We start from the raw sequence: 25,355 nt of genomic DNA, 5'->3' as shown, positions 1-25,355 counted from the left end.
TTCCCCCTGAGAAGCTATACCCATGCTGTATCTTGTCCTTTTCCTCAGGTGTGCCTCTTTCTATTAAAGCCACGGCTGCATCTATATTAACATCCTCTTCTTATAAACTGCACTACTAATTCATAGCAGCTCATTCTGAAATTCTTGTTGACAGTGATGTTAAGGATTCTGGCTTGGGAGGTGGGGATGTAGCTCAGTTGGTAGAGTGACTAGTATCTTAGGGTTTCCATTGTTGTGAAGAGACACCATGACCAAGGCAACTCTTATAATGGACAACATGTAATTGGGGCTGGCGTACAGATTCTGAGGTTCAGTCCATTATCATCATGGTGGGAAGCATGGCAGTGTCCAGGCAGGCATGGCTCTGGGGAAGCTGAGAGTTCTACATCTTGTTCCAAAGGCAAACAGGAGAAAACTAGCTTCTAGGCAGCTAGGAGAAGGGTCTCAAAGCCCACCCCCAAAATGACACACTTCCTCCAACAAGGGCATACCTCCTAATAGTGCCACTCCCTGGGTCAAGCATATTCAAATCACCACACCCACCATCCATGAATCTCCAGCACCTACTTGGACTCACAACCATCTGTTACTCTAGTTCCAGGGGATCCAATGCTGTCTTCTGGCCTCCAAGAGTACCAGGCATTGAATCAGTACACAGACAACACAAGCAAAACACCCATGAACATACAAAATAAAAATAAATAAACCGAGCCGGGCGTGGTGGCGCACGCCTTTAATCCCAGCACTCGGGAGGCAGAGGCAGGCGGATTTCTGAGTTCGAGGCCAGCCTGGTCTACAAAGTGAGTTCCAGGACAGCCAGGGCTATACAGAGAAACCCTGTCTCGAAAAACCAAAAAAAAAAAAAAAAAAAAAAAAAAAAAATAAATAAATAAATAAATAAACCTTAAAGAAAACAAAAGAAATTCTGGTCTCTGGGGCTGGAGAGGTATCTCAGAGGAGTTTATTTCTCTCCCAGAGGACTGAAGTGTTGATGCAGCTCACGGAAGCCTGAGCTTCTGCTCCAGGGTGTTCAATACCTTATGAGATCCTTAGGATCCTGCTCAAGGGTGGTGTGCACATTTGTGTACACACACACACACACACACACACAGAGAGAGAGAGAGAGAGAGAGAGAGAGAGAGAGAGGGGGGATCACCAGGGTGGCCAGCACACCTTTGATTCTTACACTTGGGAGGCAGAATCAGGCAGCAGGTCTCTTGATTTACAGACTTACAGACTAGTCAGAGTTACATAATGAGACCCTGTTTCAAAAAAACAAAACACCCACCTAGAGTGGAGGTTTCTGAATTGACCGGCAGGGGTAAAATGCTCGCTGAATAGCCATGAGGACCTGGGTTTGGATCCCCAGTACTCAGTAACATTGGGGCAACAGAGCAGAGAAAGGCAGATAGCCAGTAGGGCTGAATATCCCTTTAGGCCAGCTGCAATGCCACGTTTTGGGTTAACTGAGTCATCTCCATCTCTGTTAAGGTGAGAAGTAGGAGATAACTGTTCAGTGGTTAAGAACAATGTTGCTATTTCTTTTTTTTTTTTTTTTTCCGAGACAGGGTTTCTCTGTGTAGTCGTGGCTGTCCTGGAACTCACTCTGTAGCCCAGGCTGGCCTCGAACTCAGAAATCCACCTGCCTCTGCCTCCTGAGTGCTGGGATTAAAGGCGTGCGCCACCACGCCCGGCTCAAATGTTGCTATTTCAAAGAGACAGAGTTTGTTTCCCAGCACCCAAGTCTGTGGCTCACAGTTGTAACTGTAACTTTCGGGAAACCACTGAATGTCCATGTGCACATACTAAATGAGACGGAGAATAATAGAAGACACCTGAAGTTGACCTCTGGCTTCTACATGTACACAAACAGGTAAGCAGTGCACACAAGCATCACACACACACACACACACACAGGAGAGAGAGAGAGAGAGAGAGAGAGAGAGAGAGAGAGAACTCAGGCCATTGCATTGAGTGGGGCAGCCCCACGACCTACCACTGTTAAGAATATCATAAGAATTTTCATCTCATTTTAAGGTAAATTAAGGCACTGAAAGACAATCTCCTCCAATACTATTCTGAAATGAGACAACAGAGGCCACGTCCTTGTCTGCCTGCTTGTCCATTTGAGAATAAGAACTCCCAAGGATGCGGCATGAAGCCGAGGCTCCTTACTTGGAGGCCCGAGGGAAGCCTGGAAAAGTAGAGACGTGCCGGGCGTGGTGGCGCACGCCTTTAATCCCAGCACTCGGGAGGCAGAGGCAGGTGGATTTCTGAGTTCGAGGCAAGCCTGGTCTACAAAGTGAGCTCCAGGACAGCCAGGGCTATACAGAGAAACCCTGTCTCGTAAAACCAAAAAAAAAAAAAAAAAAAAAAAAAAAAAAAAAAGTAGAGACGTGAGCCATAAAGCAGCCATTAGTGATCACAGCCCAGGTGGTGTGATGTGATCTTCTTAGCCATAGCTCAACCGGCTACAGCCGTCGTGGCTCTCGGCTGAGAACAGCGCCATCTAGCGAAGACTCAGCGCAGAGCCGATGATGTCACTGCCATAAGGCATGCCGGGAAAGCGAGCCCTGATCACGATTTACCAAAGTAGAAAGGGAGGGATAAACACCTTTGGAGACTCCGTGTATCTGACTTTTGGGGGAAACTCTGACCACATCAAGTATAGGGCATCGCGAGTCGGAGTATCCACATCGTCTGGTGTCCTGTGGCAACTGCCCAGGTCACTGTGATGGATCTCCGTCAGACCCCTCAGATTCCGCAGTGGATCCCTTCTTAACCTCCTGACACCCTCCCACTCAGCACGCTATTCTTGTGCTGCATCCCCTCCCTTACATCTCAAGGCCATCACACTGGAGGTGGAGTCCTGCTCCTCCATGCCCAGTTCTGACTGCCTCTCCTAATTCATTCCAACAGCTACGCCAGCCAGCACCAGGTCCTCTTCACTATTTCTTGTCCAGCAATTGGAGGAGAGATCCTTTTCTGCTTAGGAACTGTGATTGATGAAACTTCTGCATTAGACCTGCCGCTCCGCCCTTTCACTACCAGGTTGCCATGGTGCAGTCCCTCTTGTAGCTGATCAGGAACACCAAGGCTCTCTCCCACCGGTGCCCAGGTTTCCTTTTCCGAAGAAGGGCAGGGCTGCTCCTTTAAACTGAGTTGAAAGGTCAGCAAAATCCTGCTCTCTTGGAGTCCTGGGCTTGCCCCTAGAGATCAGGAGGTGGAATTTTGCCTCTCAGCTTCTTTTCTGCCCAACTGAAAATGTATGCTCCTAATGGTGGCACTGGTATGGTCTTGTTCACAGAGTGAGGTGCCTGCCGCAGAGAAGGGGTTCAATAAATACTTGTTGAGGATGGAATGATTGACTATCTGGACATATTTTAAGCTCATGGCAATATATATGAGGACCTGGCATCAAGGGTGAGGGGAACAGAAACGCAGAGATTCGGGGTAATGGGCTCTATAGTAGTTCCCCTCAGCCATCACTCACAGAGGTGTAGTTTGGGGACACTTCCTTCCAAGGATGCCGAGGACAGCCTGGGCCAACAACTCAGCTCTCTTCTGCTCTATGGCATCAAGGATTTATCCTTGGGCTGGAGAGGTGGCTCAGCAGTTAAGAGCACTGACTGCTCTTCCAAAGGTCCTGAGTTCAACTCTTAGCCACCACATGGTGGCTCACAATCATCTGTAATGGGATCTGATGCCCTCTTCTGGTGTGTCTCTAAAAACAGCTACAGTGCTAGTTTGTTTTTTTTTTTTTTCCAAAGATTTATTTATTATTATATGTAAGTACACTGTAGCTGTCTTGTCAGAGCTCATTACTGATGGTTGCTGGGACTTGAACTCAGTGCTCTTAACCGCTGAGCCATCTCTCCAGCCCTGTGCTTGCTAGGGGTTTTATTTTATTTTATTTATTTATTTTTGAGACAGGGTTTCTCTGTATAGCCCTGGCTGTCCTGGAACTCACTTTGCAGACCAGGCTGGCCTCGAACTCAATAATCCGCCTGCCTCTGCCTCCCGAGTGCTGGGATTAAAGGCGTGCGCCAACACCCCCCCCCCCCCCCCGCAAGGGATTTTAAGTCCCACCAGTATCATCCAGGGCAATTGCAGAGAGTGTCTTTGCACTCCAGTAGCACCTCGTCTCTGGCTTTTGATCTCTCAGAGTAAAACCAAGCCTAGTTCAGATAAACATTCACTCTATAGCCTGGAGGAATGAAAGCCAAAAGCCAGGTGCAGGAAAGGGGCAGACTCTGTCCAGCCCGTGGGACTGATGCCAAAAGAAACAAGCTGGTAGAAGTGGACGGTGTGACGATAACACAGACTATGTCCTGAGCCTTCCTTCGTCTCTGCCTTAAGGATGTTGCCACTTAGGATTGTGGGCAAGGTTTGAATTGGGCCATGGAGAGGCAATGCCGGTGGTGGTGGTGGTGGTGGTGGTGGTGGTGGTGGTGGTTCCAATGTTTTGGATGAAAGGTCTTGTGTAGCCCAGGCTGGCCTTGATTTTACTCTACAGCCAAGAATGATCTTGAACTTCTGGTCCTCCTGTCTCCACTTCTCCAGCCCTGGTATAACAGTGGTGTACTCCTACACCCTGATAATGGAAGCCAGGGCTTCATGCATGCTAGGAGAGCACTTTATCAACTGAGCTACCTCCTTGGCCTCCCCCATCCTCCGTTTTAATATATTTTTTAAAGATTTATTTATTATTATATCTAAGTACACTGTAGCTGTCTTCAGACACACGAGAAGAAGGTGTCAGATATCATTACAGATGGTTGTGAGCCACCATGTGGTTGCTGGAACTTGAACTCACGTCCTTCAGAAGAGCAGTCAGTGCTCTTAACCACTGAGCCATCTCTCCAGCCCCCCGTTTTAATATTTTGAGACAGGATCTCACTCTGTAGCCCAACCCAGGCTATCCTGGAGCTCACTGTGTAGCCCAGGCTATCCTGGAGCTCACTGTGTAGCCCAGGCTATGCTGGAGCTCACTGTGTAGCCCAGGCTAGCCTGAGCTTATGGCAATTCTCTTACTTTAGCTTCTCAGTCCTGGGTACTTACATATCATATTAGATGTTTACCATGTCCCACTCTTCCAAGTGCTTGCCATTTAGTCTCTTTCACCTTTCCAGTAATCCTTGTTCCCGGAGGGCAAGGCAGTCCACCCCCTTGGAGAGATGTACATAAAGCAGAGGGGCTGGGGAAGGGATGTAGGTGGGCTGAGCTGGGGGTGCACACTGAGTTTAGAGCAGACAATAGGTCTTTGGTTGGAGGGCATTGGTAAGCTCCAGAGACCAGAGGTAGCACCTCCTGCCTTGTAGGCTGAGGGCCTTGTTTCTTCCTCTGAGCACCTTTTGTCTGTGTTTCTGTTTTAGGGAGTCAGCTGCTATGACTCAAGGAGTAAGGGTTGGCAGTCCTAGGTCGGAGGCAGTCGGGCTATGGAAAGTTAAGTTTATGTCTTTGGTGCCCTCTCCTTATCCTCCCTCCCTCTCTCTTCTCTCCCTTCCTCCTTCCCTCCCTCCATCTTGCCTCCCTTCCTTTGGTGAGGGCTCATGCATGCTGAGTGCATGCCCCATTATGGAACTCCACCCCGGAATCCTCTCCCTGCAGGGAAAGCTGCTCATGCTCTGTTCATAGCTCCTGAACATGATGGAACCCAGGTGTAGGTGCAGCTTTAATTAACTTGTCCTTTCTTCAAATAACTCTTTGCTGGCCCGCCTCACAGGCATCCCTGGAACACAGGACAGGCACAGAAGAGGGACCAGAGAACCACTGGAGGCTCATCTATGTGCTCATGCCTGAGCAGGTTCGTCATCCGGGGACACAGCATTCCCTTTCATCGCCACGGTTTGTGCTCAGTCATCCTTCTACTCCTCAAAAGAGAGGGTCTTTTCCAAGCCAGACATTGTACCAGGCCCTGAGGTACAAACCTGAACCCAATAGACTTTTAGTTTAGCTGGCCACCAGGTGTCACTAGAACCAGTCACACGGCATCTCCCAGACCCAAGAAAAGGCAGGCTAATGGGGAAATGGGATTTGAATTTGGTCAGCTCTGTTCTACCAGTCTGAACCAGAAGCAAATTCCTCCTCCAGTGGAAAAATAACTCCAAAGACATCCGTGTGACTTCCTTAACAGCCCAGCTGGCCTGGGACCTTGGGGATTCAGAACCTCATGTCAGTTTGGAATCTTTCTGCAGCTTGTGCTTCCCAGAGCTCACCAGGCTTCCTGCAAAACCTTTTCCTTGCACCCAGTGGCAGCGTAGATTATTAGAAAGCACTTCCTAATTTCCAAAGTTTGTCCTCACTTTAGCGTCTCTAACGTGTATGCTGTCTATAGTCAAAAGGGGAAGCCCGGCTACTCTTTCAACATCTGGAGAAGATTGCTGGGTCCTTTGGTCCTAGCAACTAAAGAGTGACTGTGTGTTGGCCTTGGGGCCACATCAGAGTAAACAAGGTAAAGCTCTGTCCTCCTTTGGCTTATAATCTACCCAAAAAGCCCATGGCCAGTGGGCATGGTGAGCTGTACTTATAATCCCAGCATTTAGGAGGCTGAAGCTTGAAGAATAAATTTGAGGCCATCCTGGGCTATAATAGTGAGAGCCTGCCTAAAACCAAACAGATAGGGTCTGGAGAGATGCTTCAGTTGGGGCTTCCTCAGATACCTGCACTCAGGAGCACATATCCACACACATCTACACATAATTAAAAATAAAAATAAATCTTTTTTAAAAAAGGTCTGTTGATCTGGCCCTGACGGTGCACATCTTTAATCACAGCAGTCATGAGGGAGAGGTAAGAAATTCTGAGTTTCAAGCTAGCCTGATCTACAGAGTGAGTTCTAGGACAGTCAGGGCTACATAGAGAAACCCTGTCTCAAAAACACAAACGAGAAACAAACAAACAAAGAAAGCCTGGTCTGATGGGCCATACCTGTAATACAAGAACATAGGAGGCTGAGGCAGCAGAATAAGGAGTTGCCTGGGTTATAGACCGAATTTGAGTCCAGCATGGGCTACATGGAAATTGTCTAAAAATAACAAAATAGACTAGAGTACTGGTGTACCCCACTAATCCTAGCACCACAGCAGCCTACACAGGAGGATCTTTGTGAGCAGCCAGAACTAAACAGTAGACTCTCAAAACAAAAACAAAAGCCACATCAAGACAGAACAGAACCCCAAAAGGAAGTTGGAGAGATGCCCAGTTGTTAAGAATGTTGCTGAACCCACAAGGACCTAGGTTCAGATAATAGCATTCATGTAACAAGTTAGGCATGGTCTCTTACATGCCTGTAATACCAACACTTGGGGGAGAGAGACAGGGGGACCTGTGGGGCTTTCTGTCTGCCAGATTAGCTGAAACTGCAAGCTGTGAGTTCAGGAAGATACCTTTCATTGAAGGGATAAGTCAGAGAGTAATAGAGGCCACCACATGCTCTTGTTTGGACTTTTGCACACAGGCCTATTCACATGTGCATATAACACATACACATACACACACACACACACACACACACACGTTGGGTGTGGTGGTGCAAGCCTGTTATCCCCGCACTTAAGATGAAGAAGAGGAAGTTTGACATGGCTTCTTGGGGAGGTGTCTCTGTAAACAGATCATGAAAAGTTTGTTGTTGTTGCTGCTGCTGCTGTAGAGAAAATGAGGCAGACAGACTCCATCTCAACAGGCTAAGTCTGCTTTACTGGAACATCAAGGGGCCTCAACATTGCTGAGAGATGAAGGCTGAGCTCAGTAGAGGGGCTGAGAGACAGTGTAAATACTATACACATACATGAGTAGCTACCAGGAAGTTGCAGCTACTTTCTATGGGCTTGACTGGGGGCGGGGTGGGTTGTTTTCAATACCCAGGCGTATGTTTGTGCAGGTGGAGCAGAGCAGTCAGTCTGGGGCTAAGCTATGATTTATGGCTAGGGACTATTGCCCGGTCTACCCTGACTCAGTTCCTTATAACCTGAGGTGACCCAACACTACCACAGAGCTACATACCCCGCTCTTTTTGTTTTACTTCTGATTTTGAGCTAGTCTCCCTTAGGTAGCCCAAGCTGAACTCACTCTGTAGCTCTGACTGACCTGCATCCTGAGCTGCTCCTGCTTCAGCCTTCCAAGTAGCTGGAATTACAGGTCTGTGCCTAGAATATACACATAGCTTTTTTCTACCTCTTGGAAATAGACAGACAGATAGATAGATAGATAGATAGATAGATAGATAGATAGATAGATAGATAGATAGATAGATTTAGATAAAGGTTTCTTCTGTGTGACCCTGGCCATCTTGAAACTTGCTCTGTAGACCAGGCTGCCCTTGAACTCAGAGATCTGCCTGCTTCTGCTTCCCTAGTGCTGAGATTAAAGGTGTGTGTCACCACCTCCTAACTTGGAGATTTTTCAGTTAAATTTAGCAATTACATTTATTTATTAGTGTGTGTGTGTGTGTGTATGTGTGTTGCGCGCGCTCACGGGCGCACAGGTGTGGAGGTCAAAGGACAACTTACCTGGGTCAGCGCTTGCCTTCCAACATGTAGGATCTGGGATCGAACTCAGGACTCAGGTTGTCAGGCTTCGTATACGCGCTTTTATAAACTGAGCCTTCTTTCTGCCCCCTCCTGCACTGAGCCTTCTCTTGTAGTCCATGGCTTTTCTGAAAGTTGCCATGTAGCCAAGAAGTTCCAGGATGACCTTAAATTTCTAATTCTGGCTTGTAATGTACACACGCATTTTATATAAATTCATGTAAATAAGAGTGAAACCATTATTAAAAAAACGATTAGACAGGAGACAAAGATGGAGTAGAGGCACTAAGGAAGTGGGGGAAGGGCTAAGAGTCTTGGGAGGCATGAAGTGAAAGTAGCCCAGTCTGTAGGGCAGTTACAGGAAACGGTAGGAGGAGAGAGGGAACAGGAGACAGAGAGGCAGAAAATCTGCTAAACGTACTTTGCTTGCATCCTGAAACCTGATGTGAGGTATCTACTGGACAAGACCACTCAGACACTAGTTTAAGCCAATAGAAAGTCTCTATTAGCCGGCTGGCAACTACACTGAGTGTTTGGGATCCCAGTGTTGCCTTAAGCCTTTCTCAGGGTGAGCTTTGTAAAGGAATTACTTATTCTAGCTAGCTAGTATAAAAGATACAGAAACCTGTATTTTATTTATAGGCTCTAAGTTTAGACTGGACAGGTTCTAAGCTATTCTCACCTGCATCCAAACCACATGCCCCTTGTTATAGCTGCTGTTTGAATCTCACCCAGGCTGCTTCTGCTTCACCAGCCTGTCCTCAAGATTCACTGCTCCCAGCCACGTGATCAGTGATCGTGATCCTACTCCTCTGATGACAGCCTCCTGGCCTCTCTGTCTCCCTCTCCCTCCTTCTCTGTGGTCTCTCTGGAGATTCCCTCACCTCCCTCTCTCTCCTGCCCAGTCACAGGCTCTAGCCTCTTATTTTCCAATAGCTTTAAATTGGGGAGCAAGATTTATACAACAAAGGCTGATGTTGCCGGGCAATGGTGACTCACACCTGTAATCCCAGCACTTGGGAGGCAGAGGCAGATGGATTTCTGAGTTTGAGGCCAGCCTAGTCTATAGGGTGAGTTCCAGGACAGCCAGGACTACATAGAGAAACTCTGTCTCTAAAAATAAAAGACCAACCAACCAACCAACCAAACAAACAAACAAACAAACAAAAACAAAGGCTAGTATACATGAGAATGCACTCGTCTGGATGGCAACTGGATCTTAGGGTTAAGGATTTGGACACATAGGTTAGCATTTGTACACATAGCAACAGACCAACCCCCACACCCTGAGCTGATGTTCTTCAGTTATCAAGACTAGTTAGCCAGGATTGGTGCTACAGAAGCCTAGAAGCAAGGCTAGTACATTTAGAGACTTTCCCAAAACTATGGACTTGGATGGGTTTGGTCTTTGTTTTCATTTTTCAGGTGGTACTGCTAGCACTCTGAGTTTTATGGCCCGAATGGCACTTCCTTCGTGTATTAAGGTCTGAGGGCCTGCTACAAAACCCAACACCTTGAATGGTAACTCAAAAAACTAAAACCCCACATGGTATCAAAAGAAAATCTAGAAAAGGCAGAAGTTGAGGTTAGAGGATAACTAGCTATGTGGAGAAAGGAAGAGAGACTGCTGCTCAGGGAATGCAGGGTTTCTGTTCCTGGTGATGGAGAGTGGTGACAACTCAGTCAACCACACATGTCATTTCTGCAGCTCACTTCTTGGTCTTTTGGCTAAGATCAAGAATAATCAATCTATGTTACTTAATTATGCTTTGTAAGGTCGTCTCACTGCATTTCCACTTCAGCCTTCTAAATGTTACAATCATGGAATACATAATTACACCTGGCAAAGGTAGAGAGACAGAAGTCAGACTGAGTCACAGGTCCACTGGGGTCACTGAGAGTAAAACTTCCCCAGTGTTCATTTCCTCCTAGGATTAAGTGATGCTGAGCTTGTGTAGGCCAGAGCCGCTCTGAGAGGCCAGAGGCTACCAGATGCATTCACACTTTGTCAGGGTGAAACTTCCCCTGAATGGATAAATGAGTTGACATCTTCCAAGAGCATCACTGATGAGTGTTGGAGAAGACAGAAGAACTGGCCTGGAAATAGAAATAAGAACCTGTTCAGATCAGCATTTCAGGGTATCTGGACAGAAGAAGCAACTACAAAAAGGCATGAGAGTAAAGTCTGTATGTCAGACAGCAACTTGAAGCTAACTTGCCTCCGTAGCTTCTGGCCTTCTCTTCGGCTGATGAGAACTGATCGCAGACAAATACAGACTCCTTGCCTGTCTGTAAAGCTGGTCTGTCTACATGTGGAGGACAGTCTCATGCAAGCTCTGTCACATGATTTTTTCCAGGCCTGGCCTCAGGGTCCTAGTCAACTTTTCAAACTTCTTGTGTCACTGACCAGGTCAGAGATTTGATTGTATTCCCAATGTGCTGAAGCCCTGTCTTCCAGTATTGTGTCTATATGTCTGTCTTCTGATGCTAAAAGCACAGTACAGACTGGATAAGTTACAGAGAAAAAAGTTTTATTTCAATTTGTAATTCTGGTGCAAGGCCAAAGGACTTCATTCAGTATTAACTTTGTTTCTGGTAAAATACCAAGGGAGGGCATTATGTGGCCAAAGACAAGAGACATTATTTATTTATTTATTTATTTATTTATTCATTCATTCATTCACTCATTCATTCGTTCATTTATTTTGGATTTCTGAGACAGATTCTTATTCAGACTGGGCTGTCCTAAACTCACTATTTATCCAAGGATGACCTTGAACTTTGCGCTTCCACTTTCCAAGTGCTGTAACTATGCTGCTGTGCCTGGCTGAGGCAAGAGACATTCGTGTGTACCTCCATTGCTCTTTTCTTCTTAAAATCCACCAGTATTAGATAACAGTTGCTCCACACTAATGACCTTCTTTAAACCCAATCACTTCCCAAATGCCTCGTCTTTGGGAACCATGGTTGGACTAAGTACCAACCCTGGAAGGGAAGCCACATTTAGACCATGCCGTCTACTGTGGGACATTTTTTTGGACGTGTTTGAATGGAGTTAAGGCAAAGTAAGCTCACTGGGTGGAGCACTAACGCCATCTAACTGGGTCCATAGAAAAAGAAATGCTAGGTAAAGACAGATGCTCAGCAGTGCAGCAGGTGAGGTCTGAGGTAGACATTCAGTCCCTGCCAACCAAGGCCTGCTAACAGTGAAGGGAGCAAGGAGACTTTTTCAGAGCCCTTAGACACCTTGGTCCCTGGCTACCAAGCTTTAGAGAGAATAAAATTGTGTTGTTTGTTTTGTTTTTTGTTTGTTTGGTTTGGTTTGGTTTTTTTGAGAGAGGGTTTCTCGGTGTAGCCCTGGCTATCCTGGAACTCCTTTTGTGGACCAGGCTGGCCTCCATCTTAGAGCTCCACCTGCCTCTGCCTCCTGGGTGCTGTGATCAAAGGAATAAGCCACCACCCACCTGGTTGAGATAATAGACTTATGTTGTTTTCTGATGCTTAGTTATAGCAACCTTGGAGAGTATATAGATGCCTCTCCTGCGTGTTCTCATAACATCTGCATCCTCCACCGGCCAAGATCCAGCTGAGGCAGGGTTTTTTTTTTTGTTTTGTTTTTTTGTTTTTTTGTTTTTTTGGTTTTTTGGTTTTTTGGTTTTTTCGAGACAGGGTTTCTCTGTGTAGCCCTGGCTGTCCTGGAACTCACTTTGTAGACCAGGCTGGCCTCGAACTCAGAAATCCGCCTGCCTCTGCCTCCCGAGTGCTGGGATTAAAGGCATGCGCCACCACGCCCGGCTTTTTTTTGGTTTTTCGAGACAGGGTTTCTCTGTGTAGCCCTGGCTGTCCTGGCACTCACTTCGTAGACCAGGCTGGCCTTGAACTCAGAAATCCGCCTGCCTCTGCCTCCCGAGTGCTGGGATTAAAGGCATGCGCCACCACTCCCGGCTCGAGGCAGGGTTTACACCTCTCCTTTCAGAATGTTTTATCGCTGCTGTCCTCATCTCTCTCATAGGCCTTCCAAATTTGGCTTTAATGGCACATCTGCAGTAAAGTCCAGACTTGGGCATTCCGGTTGCCTACCAGAGCAACAAGAGGAACACATCTTTGGTAGCCCTCAACATGTGTGTAGCTGAATACTTCCTTGGATAGTTATGTTATATACATTTGCCCTGCTTGGTTGTTGATGCCAGTTCAAGGCCTGGCATCACAGATTCACCAGCAGACCTGGTCATGAGTAGGCACAATCTCTAGGAAGATACATTGCATGAGATATATGGATAAAAGATGTACAGCCTGGCATAGGGCTGCACATCTGCAATCCCAGTTCTTGGGAGGGCAGGGCAGGAAACACAGGTGCTCAAAGTCATCCTTGGCTACATATTGAGTTTGAAGACAGCCTGGGCTACATGAGACCGTGTCTCAAAACAAAACAAAAGTAAACCTGCGCAGGAGCTCCTGGCAGGACGTTTAAAGAGCCAGGCAGCGGGAGCCTGTCCTTCAGCAGCTTTATCTCTCTTGCCCACTGCACAGGAAGTTCTGCTGTAATCAGTCCAAACTAACGTGTAGACCACAATCCATTCACCGGGCCCTGCCGGCTGCTCTTTTTCTTTGGTCTCCACCATTCCCAATATCTGACTTCCAGGCACACCTTACTGTTCCTAAGGGACCTGACTCAATACTTTCTGTAGCATGCATGCACTGCATTGCCCAGCACAGTGGATGAGTGTACAGGACAGGGCAAGTAGAAAGCAGTGCCCAGATGAAAGTGATACTAAGAGGTTTTCTTCTAACTAGATATTAAAAACAAAACAAACAAATAGCTAACATATTAATTAATTGACTTATTTAGTGTATATGATGCTTTGCCTGGGTGTATGCCTGTAGCACTTGTGTGCCCAATACTGGAAGAGACCAGAAGAAACATCTGAGACCCTGAAGATGGAGTTAGAGATGGTTGTGAACAGCCATGTAGTGGCTGAGAAACTAACTTAGGTCCTCTGGAAGGGCAGCCAAGGCTCTTAACCTCGGATCCATCTTCCCATCCTCTCCTTTCTGAATACTTTGTTATTGCTTACTGTATAGATGAGGCTTTCCTGAAACTCAGCCCAACCCTCCTACCTCAGCCTCCCCAGTGCTGGAATTACAGGTATGTGCCCTCCTGCCTGTCCTTCTGTATAATGTGTACATCATACAAATAAATTTCATCCCATGTAGTGAAGGAAGGGAAAACGGAATAGAAATCACTCAGATTCCTACCTCAAGGAGTCATCCTCCCTCTCTCATGCTGTCATCCACCCAGTTAGCTCTTTATATGAGGCAACTATGAGGAAGAGAAAGTGTAGGGAGTTCCCTGCAGGTTAAGGTAATTGTTTTTAAAAAAATCCAGAGGTTTTCCAGGAAGCCAGAATATTCCTGGGAGTTCAGGGGAGCCTCTGAATGCCGATATTCTCCTGTCTCTGCTTGTGATACGGGGAGGATTCAGGTTCTTGCCTGGAAGGGACTAACTACTCCTGTCCCGGGCCTCAGCAGCCAGCTTCTCCTGTGCCAGGGAAACTACATGAACCATGACATCTTCCATCTGCTCCTAAAAACAAGGCACGGGGCCAACTGGCTTCTGAGCTTCTGAGCCTCAGGCTTTACAACCTCACCGACTTGGGTAAAGTTACTGTACCTCTCTGGGCTCAGATCACCCTCATGTAAAAGAAGGATAAAGAGCTGGCCAGATGGCTAGCAGGGAAGAGGTGCTTGTGGCTAAGCCTAAGGATCTGTGTTGGATTCCTGATAACCAGGGGGTGAAAGGAGAGAATGACTCATAAGTTGTTCGGTGCCCTCCCCTAACCAAAAAAACCAAAAAAAAAAAACAACCCACTATAATTGTAAAAACAAACAAACAAACAAACAAACAAACAAACAGGAAAGAATTTGAGCCTTCTCCCTTGGGGCGCAGGGAGAACTGAACTGAGTGAAACAGGATTAGAAGCCTTTGGCTAGCTGGACCTGGCCTTCCCTTCATTTAATTCTAGTACCTTCCCACTCAACCATCCTGAGACTGCGAAATTAGAGGCGTGGTTATTTCCCCGAAAAGAGTGCTCTCCCCCCTCCCTCAGAAGGCTGCGTCTATTAAATTCCTTGCTCAGATTTCAGGAAGTAAAGTGTGCTATTCATCTCAATCTCTCCTGTCCAACCCCTCCCCTCCCGATTTCCGGGCGATTGATGATAGCAGAGAGTTTTGGGGCCTCTGGAAATCCTGTGGGGCCCTGTCACTTTTGGTCCTTGTGTGGAGTCCTGCCAGGTGTCCACTGGAGTGTGTTACATCCCGGGACCTTTAGAAGAATCTGGAGTGCAGGGCTGTGGCTGCTGGTGAGTGACTTTCTGAACACCTTTAGTTGGGGGGTTAGGAAAGAGGAACGGAGGAGGGCGATCTGAAGCTTCACCTCCCCCCCCCCTTCCACGCTATACTCAGACCTGGTTTATAGAGGCTGGTAGGAAGGGGTGGGGGCGCTTTGGCAGGAAACATGCTTCCTCCCAGAGCACTGAAAACTGTGATCTGGCAAGGGCCAGGGCTGTGGTTTTACTGAGGAAGCGAGCTGCAGTTGTTTCTAACATTTCGTTTTCAGTCTCCCCATTCAGAAGCCACTTGCTAGTAGCTACTGAAAGGCTCTTCATTGTCTCTCCTGTTCCAGGAACACCGGTCTAGGAAGCAGAAGGTAGGATTAGAAATGGGGCAGTATTCTCCTGGTACTTCGTGGTGGGAGAAACGCTGGGCTGGCAGAACACTCTAAGGTCTAGGTCTTGGATCAGTTTCTTCCTTCTTTCTCACACCAGTGAGCTCAGTGGGGTTCACATGTACGTGCTCTGTTTACTATGAAGCTCTCCTAGACAGGTGCTGTAGGATGCTATGTGCCCAGGGCGTCTCCTTGAGGTATATCCAAGAGTAGCCCATGGACTAGCTGGGCTGGGAGACAAGGAGATGGATGACTAGTCAGGACCTTAGGCCCTGAAGGACAAGAGAAACCCAGAAGCATAGCTGTGGATTTCTTGATGTCCACAGATGCCATACTCCAACCTGCATCCAGCCATCCCACGGCCCAGAGGTCACCGCTCCAAACAGGTGGCCTTCGCCTTTCTGGTGGCCAGCCTGATGATCCTTTGGGTGGAAGGGGATCCACCAAGTCACACTCTGAAGTACCTAGTACTTCACCTAGCCTCGCAGGACCTTGGACTACTGTTGAAAACGCTCTGCTGTCTGACTGAAGAGCTTTGCCATGTTCAGTCCAGGTAACCCTCTGGGGTCTCCACGATGACTGGATACCCAGCAAATATCACACCCTTGACTCCTAACCTTGGCCTTCCCTGAACATCATCAGCTGAGTTGAGCTGGGATCTGAGGCTAGGCTGTCCCCTGCAGGTACCAGGGCAGCTACTGGAAGGCTGCACGCGCCTGCCTGAGCTGCCCCATCCGTATGGCCTTGAGTCTACTGTCGTTTTATTTCTACTGTCTCCTCCAAAAACCTAATGTGCACCTCAGTTGGATGCTTGGCCTTCTGGGCCTCTCTAAGTCCCTAAGCATTCTCCTGGACCTTCAGGTATGAAGCAGAAGAGGTGGGTGGTGTGGGTGGAGGGACTATGGCTAGTGCTGATATGCCTGGGCTCAGTGCTGAGACTCAGACTAATTTAAAGGTTGGAGATCTGGGTGTGGAGCTATGAAGGCTTGGGATGATGGGTTTAATAGCAGTGGTGAGAGCAAGCTGGCAGCAGGTTGGGAAAGTTTTCTGCAAGAGAAGGGCTTTGGACATCCCCCTTGAAAGTCCCTCAGGCCCTTCTGCTGTTTTCAGAGCTTGGCTCCAGCGGAAGTCTCTGCAGTCTGTGAAGAAAAGAAGTTAAATGTTGCCCACGGGCTGGCCTGGTCATACTACATTGGGTACTTGCGGTTGATCTTGCCAGGTAGGGCACTTCTGTATGTTGATTTGTGGACAACAAAACACACAGCTTTTGCTATACTTATTTTGCTATGCTTTTCAAAGTATTTCCATGTCTGCCATATAGTTAAATTCCTAAAGCATTCCTGTCTGTGTGAAGGGTGTGATCTTTGAGGCAGGAGCTCACAAGCCCAGGGTACATAAAATCACCCTATTTATTTGAGGGTGACCCTGAATTTCTGATCCTCTTTTATCTGCCTTCCAGGTCCTGGGATTACAGGTGTGAGCTACCACACTTGTCTTATTATTGTTATCTTTGTACTTAATTCGTTTGTTGTCTTGAGGACTGACTCTGGGCCTTATACACACTCAGTGAGCACCCGGCTACCTGGGGTGCCATCACACCTGGCTTTTCATGAATACTTCTTTAAAACAACTTTGCTTATATAGGTATCTTGCATGCATGTATGTCTGTGCACCATGTGAGTGATTAGTGCCTGCAGAGGCCAGAAAAAGGCTTTGGATCCCCTGGAACTGGAGTAATAGATGATTAGCCACCATGAACCCAGGTCCTCTAGAAAAGCAGCAGGTGCTCTTTACCGCTGAGCCATCTCTCCAGCCCCCACCTCCTAATGAGACAGGGCCTCATTATGTAACCCAAGCTAACCTAGAACTCTATGTAGATCAGGCTGGCCTCAAACTCAAGAGAGCCACTTGTTTCTGCCTCTCAAATGCTAGGACTAAAAGCATGTGCCACCAAAGATTTATTTTTTTCCTTATGTGTATGCATGTCTGTCTGTCTGTCTGTCTGTCTGTAGATGTGTGCACCTGAGTCCAGATCCCCTTGGGCTGAAGCTGGTGGTTGTAAGCCATCCAATATTGCTTCTGGGAACTGAACTTGGTTCCTCTGGAAGAGCAGCAGATGCCCTTACCCACTGTGCTATCTGACTAGCCCCCATTATTCATAGGTTAGATAAGAACACTGTGGCTTTGAGAAAGAAGTCACCTAACTGGTCATGAGTAAGAGAGGAGATAGGTTTGGAGTCTAGGGCAGCTCAGAGCCAGCACAATTGGCCACTCTGCTGGGGAACTCATGTGGCAGCTCCTTGACTTTCAATCCCAGGCTATAGCTTTCCTGAATCTCTTGGACCCCAGGAAGGCTTTAGAGCCAGATGTTTATCATACAATGAGGAGAATGCCACTAGCCAGGTCTCTGCCAATCTCTCAGAACCCAGACTACTATGGTAGTGGTGGTAGGAACTGACACAGACATTCAGTGTCCAGGAATGGTGGCACAACCCTTTGATTCCATCAGTTGGGTGGCAGAGGAAGGCAGACCTTCATGTGTTCATGCTCTGCTTTATCTAATAGAGGGAATTTCAGGACAGCTAGGGCTACACCTACACACACACACACACACACACACACACACACACATGGGAAAACAGAATAAGGGGTGGAAAGGGGCGATCCCTGAATATTCTCTTCTTCCCCCAAATCTCCTTCCTGTACGATGAGAGAGATCAGACACCCGCCCCCCAATTCTCTTGTGCCCACACTGAGAAGGCTAACAAGCTGAGTGTCAGTTCTAGATTGAGTGGGAGACAAAGTAATGAGATGATTTCTTGGGCTTCCCTACTGCAGGGCTCCAGGCCCGGATCCGAATGTTCAATCAGCTACATAACAACATGCTTAGTGGTGCAGGGAGCCGAAGACTGTACATCCTCTTTCCATTGGACTGTGGGGTGCCTGACGACCTGAGTGGGGCTGACCCCAACATTCGATTCCGAGATATGCTGCCCCAGCAAAACATCGACCGTGCTGGCATCAAGAATCGGGTTTATTCCAACAGTGTCTATGAGATTCTGGAGAATGGACAGCCAGTAAGTATACAGAGCTCAGTATGGGGAAAAGGTCCATCTCCCAAGAACTCTGAATTCATGTCTTCTCTGAGCCTGTCTGCATGGCCAGTCCCAGGACAAGGCAAGATTCAGTTCCAAACAACACTGAGGTGTAACATTTATGGAGCAGAAGCTATTCCGTGTATACCATAAGACCACTTCATTAAACCTCACCACCAATCTGTAAGACAGGCGTGATCCCTGTTCTATGGTGGAGAAGAGTGAGGCTTGGGGACATGATAGTGAAGGCTATGAGAGTATTGAGGGATTTGGCGTGGGTGTTGAAGAGCCCCAAGCAAAACAAAATCCTAGAACCCTCCCAAGACTCCACTTCCAGTCAGGATGCCACACTCCAAGACCATGGGAGAAAGATCTGTGAAGGGTTTAGCCCAGCCCAGGCCTAAAGTTTAGGAAGCGGGCATCAGAGGCCCTAGCAGGGCAGTTACATCCCAGGGCTTTCGTTCTGCAGACTGAGGGAGTAGGGCCACCGCCCATGGCATCACCTATCAGGCTGTGGCTCAGTCTAACCTTGTTCTCACCTCCATCAGGCAGGCGCCTGTATCCTGGAGTACGCCACCCCCTTGCAGACCCTGTTTGCCATGTCACAGGATGCTAAAGCTGGCTTCAGTCGGGAGGATCGGCTTGAGCAGGCCAAACTCTTCTGCCGGACACTTGAGGAAATCCTGGCAGATGTCCCCGAGTCTCGAAATAACTGCCGCCTCATTGTCTACCAAGGTAAGAAGAGACTGCTACAGCTGGAGGGCAGGAATCAGGAATCGTAGCATCTCGCAGAGGTGCCAGAGAACATGGAAGCAGCCTTTTCTGAGCTTTCCTAAGTGGTCAGAGGGATTATACCCTGCCCTTTCCTCTACTGGAAGACGCCTCTTGTCACCCGAATGTGGCCAGCCTTGACTCTAATGTGCCTTGGTTGTGTGACCTCAGGCAGGTCTTTGCCCTTTTCTGAACATCATCTCTAAAGCAGGAGGGTGGGCTTCCATGACTTTGATAACTATTTCTTTATCTGGGATTCCCTCGGAGGCTGTGTGGTAGGTGGCAAGAGGGGAAGGAGGCTGGAGGGTCATCCCAGCAGCTCCCAAGGGTGCCTGCATCCTGCTGACCACCCCCCATCTCTATTCCAGAACCCACAGACGGAAACAGTTTCTCACTGTCTCAGGAGGTACTCCGGCACATTCGTCAGGAAGAAAAGGAGGAGGTTACCATGAATGCCCCCCCTACCTCAGTGGCACCTCCTCCCTCCGTACTGTCCCAAGAGCCAAGACTCCTCATCAGTGGTATGGATCAGCCTCTCCCACTCCGCACTGACCTCATCTGAGGCATGGGGCAGCCTTGTCTGGGCTCTGGTGATCCTTTAGCCTCCTGACTGAGCCTTCCTTCAATGGTTGGGGGCCTCATAGAGACTTCACATCTCCAGATGAGTCCCACATTCCTGGGCAAGCCATTTCACCTCTCTGAGCCTCAACCAACCCTACTATGAAAGGAGGTCATAATGCGTTCCCTGCCCAGTCAAAGGATTTTATATATGTAGAAGTTTGGTGTCAATGCCTGGTAAACTTGAAAGGCCAAGTACTTCCCGTGGATGCTGTAGGCATTCCCTGCTCTCTGTTGACCTGTGTGGATGGTACCAGCAGACTTCCAACCCTCCAGCTTCTGGTCACGTGTGTTCAATGGGAGCTTCAGTAGATGGCGAGAGGGAGAAATAACATTTGTTCTGTTAGCTGTATACAGTCACAGTGGGCTGGCGTGCCAGGCTGCCTTCTTAATAAACATATCTATTCTCAGATTTCTAGAATGGCCTCTTCCCCTTGTGCCTAGCACTGGTATTTGTGTGACACTGGAGTACTTTCTGTCTGGTCTCTTTATATCATGTCCCTTGCACATGGTGTTGGCATCAGGACGTCCCAAACTCATGACATCACATAGGCGACAGCATGACTTGCAACCTGCAGACTGGTTGCCAAGACAACAGGCACCATATTTCCAACTTCCACTTGGCTCACCTCCCACCTTTACCTGTGTTACATCATTTTCCATATAAATAAAGAGAACACCCCCCCTCCCTCTCTCTCCCCTGCTTCTCTTTCTGCTGCTACCTTGTCTCTCCCTTCCAATAAAACCTCTTCCATGCGGAACTGCCTTGGCCTAGTGTGTTGTTGAGATGCGACCCGCTATTCTATCACATCACATGGTCCTTCAGTAGGCACTCCTTGAATTACCCGGTTCGAGGACACATCTTTTCCTGCTAGGACATGATAGCTATGAGGCACTGGAACGCATTGCCCCTGACATCTGAGTCTGAGGGCATATAAAGCACTTCCTGTACTCTTCATCCTGCCACAAGGCATAGGCAATGGGTGCCGTTTCAACCCAGACAGAGCCCACCATTTACACTGAGGGCACACCCCACCTTACTTTCAGTGTCCCTGCCTCCAGTGGCATGCTGAAGGATCAGGAGCGGGGCTGAGTGAAGCAGCACACAGGTGCCATACGTGGCCCACAGCTGTGTCCAGGGAAGGGACCACTGACCAAATGCTCCCAAATGAGAGATCTGTGAAAGGATCATGGAGGAGGTGTGTCTGAGGAGACAGGATGTCCCTTAGGAACGGTTAGTCACCAAGCCTACCTGATACTGTTGTAACAATATCGTGGTGGCACTGTCACCCCCCAGCTAGGAGGGCAGGCAGTCCTTCCTATCAGCTTTACCTAGACTTGACATGTATCCCCCCTCTACCTCTGTTTTCATTACAAGGGTTCAATATTTCACTTTGAATGTCCCCTTGTTTTATGTGTGTGTTTTCTCCAGTACTGAGGATCCAATTCATGGTCTTGTTCACATAGGCAAACACTCTACCCCTGAGCTGTGCCCTCAGTTCTCATTATGAGTTTCTGAATACAGTGTCACTGTAGGGGGAGTTCTGATGCTAGTTGCTGGGCCGGAGGTATAGATGGGACTTCTGGGTTCTTGGATGAGAACGGGCTCGCCATACTTTGGAGAAGAACTAAGAGCCATGTGAGATCTCAAAATGGAGTGGCCACACAGGCTGCTCCTATAGGCAGGTTGTCAGGGGAGTTTAGCAACTAAAGTTTAGGACTGGTGGGAGAGGCAGAGATAAGAAATTGGTAAGGGGCTGGGCGGTGGTGGTGCATGCCTTTAATCCCAGCTCTTGGGAGGCAGAGGCAGGTGGATTTCTGAGTTCAAAGCCAGCCTGGTCTACAAAGTGAGTTCCAGGACAGCCAGAGCTATACAGAGAAACCCTGTTTCGAAAAACCAAAAAAAAAAAAAAAAAAAAAAAAAAAAAAAGAAAAAGAAAGAAAGAAAGAAAAGAAAAGAAATTGGTAAGGGCATGCTTTTCCAGGCAGGAGATAATAGCACCCATCAATTTTGCCAAGAAGGCAAATTGAACACCTGTGTGTCTGTGTCTTTTATCCTTGGACTCAAGGGAAGCCAGGTAAGGGCTGGTACCTCAACTGATACCACAAAACTACACTTAACATGTCACTATGGAGAAATATCACACACACACACACACACATACACACACACACACACACACACACATCAGAGGAAGCCAGTCACTCTAAGGATAGCAGAACCATGGGGATCAAGTGTGGGGCAGTCTTGGGACTCGTGAGATGGCTCAGTGGGTAAGAGCACTGAACTGCTCTTCCGAAGGTCTGAAGTTCAAATCTCAGCAACCACATGGTGGCTCACAACCATCCGTAGTGAGATCTGACTCCCTCTTCTGGAGTGTCTGAAGACAGCTACAGTGTGCTTAGATATAATAAAAATAAATCTTTAAAAAAAAGTGTGGGGCAGTCTCTTCTCTCTCTGTCACAGCCATCTTGTCATAATACTGAGGAGCCTCTATCACACCCAACACTTCCTTCTCTAGCAATCAGCCTAGCATAAATGGCCTCCTCAGGCTGATTGGATTCAACCCACCAGTCCCCGGGATGGTTCCCTAGGCTGTGCGGCTGGTGAAACTCAGTCTGAAGTGCTCACTTTATTGCTTGGCACCTGTGTCCACCATAGTGAAATAGGGATGGCATGGCATCTCTGCCAAGGTTGTGAGGAGGGAATGGGACTGACAGGACCAGCGATCTGCACATAGGTGAATAGCTGACTGCTAAGCAGCAGCATCAAGCAATCCCAGCTGGCACCTTTTTTTTTGAGTCAGGGTTTCTCTGTATAGCCTTGGCTGTCCTGGAACTCACTCTGCAGACCAGGCTGGTCTTGAACTCACAGAGATCTGCCTGCCTCTGCTTCCCTAGTGCTAGGATTAAAAGCATGCACCACCATTGCCTGGCTCACAGCTACCCCTTAAGCAGTCACAAGGAGGTGTGTTCATTCTCTGCACATATTTTCACCCCATTCTGCTCCTCCCCCACCTCCCTGGTTCCCTGCCTCATTCTATGGGAGGCCAGGGCGGGATGATTTATCCTTAGGAGTTCCAAGTTGTTTTTGTTTGCTTGTTTAAGATTTCTTTTATTTATATGAGTACACTGTAGCTGACTTCAGCCACACCAGAAGGGGACATTGATCCCATTACAAACGGTTGTGAGCCACCATGTGGTTGCTGGGATTTGAACTCAGGATCTCTGGAAGAGCTCCAGCCTTTTTTTTTTTTAAGAAAGAGCCTCACTATGTAGCCCAGGTTAGCATAGAACTCACTACATAAAACCAATTGACCTTGAACCCTTGAACTCAGAGATCCACCTGCCTCTGCCTCATGAGTGCCAGGGTTAAAGGTGTGTACCAGCATATCCAACCCTGCTCTTCTCTTCCTTCCTTCCTTTCTTTTTTTGTAAGTTTTTACTGATTCTCTGTGAGTATCAAATCGTGTATCCCAGTCCACTCCTCTCCTTCACCTTGTATTTGCCTTCTGCCCATGCAACCTCCTCCCCAAATAATAAACAAACAAAAAATAAAACGAAGCATGGAGAACAACTCGTTGTGGAAGCTGTAGTGTGTCACAGTGTGTCCCACAATAACCTCTCCGTGCACACATCTTCACTTGGGAATGTTCATTGCAGTGAGTCACTGGTCTGGTCTGAGATCTCTGGCTTCTGTGACACCATCAATATTGGATCCTCACCAGGACTCCTCCTGGTTATCCTGCTGTTGCCCTGGGTCACAGAGATCCTGCAGCTTAGGAACAGCAGGACTGCTTTCATGTGTCCCAACAATTCACAGATGCTGTAGAGGTTGTGGTGGGCAGACTCAAAGCCCTGGATTTGGGCGTGGATGGAAGTTGAGCGTCAGTCTGCCAGCTCTTCCTTGTTCATACCACCAGGGCGAGCTCTCCAGCACTGCTCTGGCTAGGTCACCCAATGCTGCCCTCGGCAGGAAGCAGGGTCAGCTCTTCCGCTCTTATGCCCTCCCTCGCGCAGGCTCACCCACACCCACGCCGCCAGAGCCCTCAGCTGTACTGCCCAAACAAGGCAAAGGGCCCGCTCTCTCAAGTGCTGCACCCGGCAAGGGGCTGGGACTGCTCTGGCCATGTCACACCCTTGGGGCTGCCTCACCTGAGCCTTCATCCTCAGGGCTCCACTGTGTTGCCCAAGCGAGGTGCAGAGCCTGCCTTCAGGCAGTGAGGGGCAGGGATAGCTCTTTCCCTTTCATGACGGGTGTGTGTGTGTGTGTGTGTGTGGGGGGGTGACAGGTTGGGGGGGGGGAGCAGCTGTCCCGACTACTGCAAGGGGAGTGGGGTGGGGGAGGGGGAAGGGCATCACCAGTCGCCCTCTCCACCTCACTTCACAGCAGATGAGTGGTGGGGCCAGTTCTCCTAGGGACTGGCTAAGCTGCCCAGGCTCTATCAAGGCCAACTCTACTGTGAGGTGCAGGGCTTGCTTTTCCGAGTTATTTCACGACCTCTAGCCAGCTTTCCCGACTGCCACAGGTGGCTAGTGGCAAGGGAGGCCTCCCCTTTCTCTTAATAAACAGGTGCCATGTAGTCTAGGCTGGCCCTCAAACTTGCAGTGTCATCAAGGATAACCCTGAACTTGTGATTTTCCTGCCTCTATCTCTCAAGTGCTAAGATTAAAAGACAATGCCACTGTGCTGTTTATATATAGTTTATGTCTGTAGGTTTCTTGACTGCATATGAATGAGCGTCTGAGGTGCCTGAGAAAGGGGGTGCCTTTCCCAGAGAGCCTCCAGGAGGTCCAGCTTTGTTCTCCTGGTCTGCCTGCTTTTTCCTGACCACAGGCTGAGCAATGCTACTTCCCTATGGGGATGGACCCCTCCATGCTCCCTCCTTCCCCGAACGAGTTCCATAACATTCCCTTTCGTTTCCTGTTTTCCCAGTAGCTGGAAAGTTCTGGATCTGGAATTGGTTTGTACTAAGTTTTAGGCTTCTTCCAAGCGGGCCCACCCTCACACCGAAAATAGGAGGTAATTAGAGTCTCCAAATTTCCCCCATTACATCCTAGGATGGCAAGACAGAGTTGAGGGACATTCAAACCCCATCGTGGAACTCTGGATAGAGATAGGGACCCCAAGGGCTCTGGAGGTTATCAACAGGGCCTAGCAGGCAAAGGTGCCCTCCAAGGGCAGAAAGACAATAATAGAGTTGCCTCCTTTCCCAGGCACCCTGTGTCTCAGAGAAGACACCCCAGGCCTCTTGCCTTAATTCTCCCTAGATCAGCAGCGTGCGAATGCAGGGCCTCTGACTCTCCTCTCACTCAGGGATGGAATCTTCACTTTACTTCAAGAGAGATGGAGATCAGAGGTGCTAGAAGACAAAGGCACTCCGAGAAGGTTCAGGAGGTCTCTGAGGGGAAGCCTTGTAAGAGTGGCCTTGGCGCCATGTCACGAGGCAAGATCCTCAAGTGGCTTTTCTTGTCACCATGAAGCTTTTGTGTTAAGTCCGAGGACAGCTCCAGATGAGTCCGGAGGCAGTCCATAGCTCTGACACCCTGGCTCCCATTCACTTTCTAGTCCAGTGTCTTGTTCTGAGACCAGCCAGGCTAACTTCCAAATCACACTC

General features: G+C 48.4%; 1 protein-coding gene across 1 annotated transcript; it reads left to right on the top strand.

The window, feature by feature from the left end:
• The first annotated feature begins 14,730 nt into the window (after positions 1–14,730).
• On the top strand, positions 14,731–20,492 carry Sting1 (stimulator of interferon response cGAMP interactor 1). The gene is made up of 8 exons (XM_021150741.3): positions 14,731–14,888; positions 15,146–15,235; positions 15,580–15,806; positions 15,937–16,114; positions 16,364–16,472; positions 18,092–18,330; positions 18,897–19,083; positions 19,488–20,492. Exons 3-8 carry the CDS (start codon positions 15,580–15,582, stop codon positions 19,679–19,681), a joined length of 1,134 nt encoding a protein of 377 aa, XP_021006400.1. The 5' UTR covers positions 14,731–14,888; positions 15,146–15,235; the 3' UTR covers positions 19,682–20,492.
• Positions 20,493–25,355: the final 4,863 nt, after the last annotated feature.

Source organism: Mus caroli, unplaced genomic scaffold, assembly GCF_978045245.1.
Source record: "Mus caroli unplaced genomic scaffold, Mus_caroli_1 scaffold_19, whole genome shotgun sequence".
In the NCBI taxonomy this organism is placed as follows: domain Eukaryota; kingdom Metazoa; phylum Chordata; class Mammalia; order Rodentia; family Muridae; genus Mus; species Mus caroli.
Note: the sequence above shows the minus strand (reverse complement) of the source record. Positions and strands in the feature narration are given on the sequence as shown.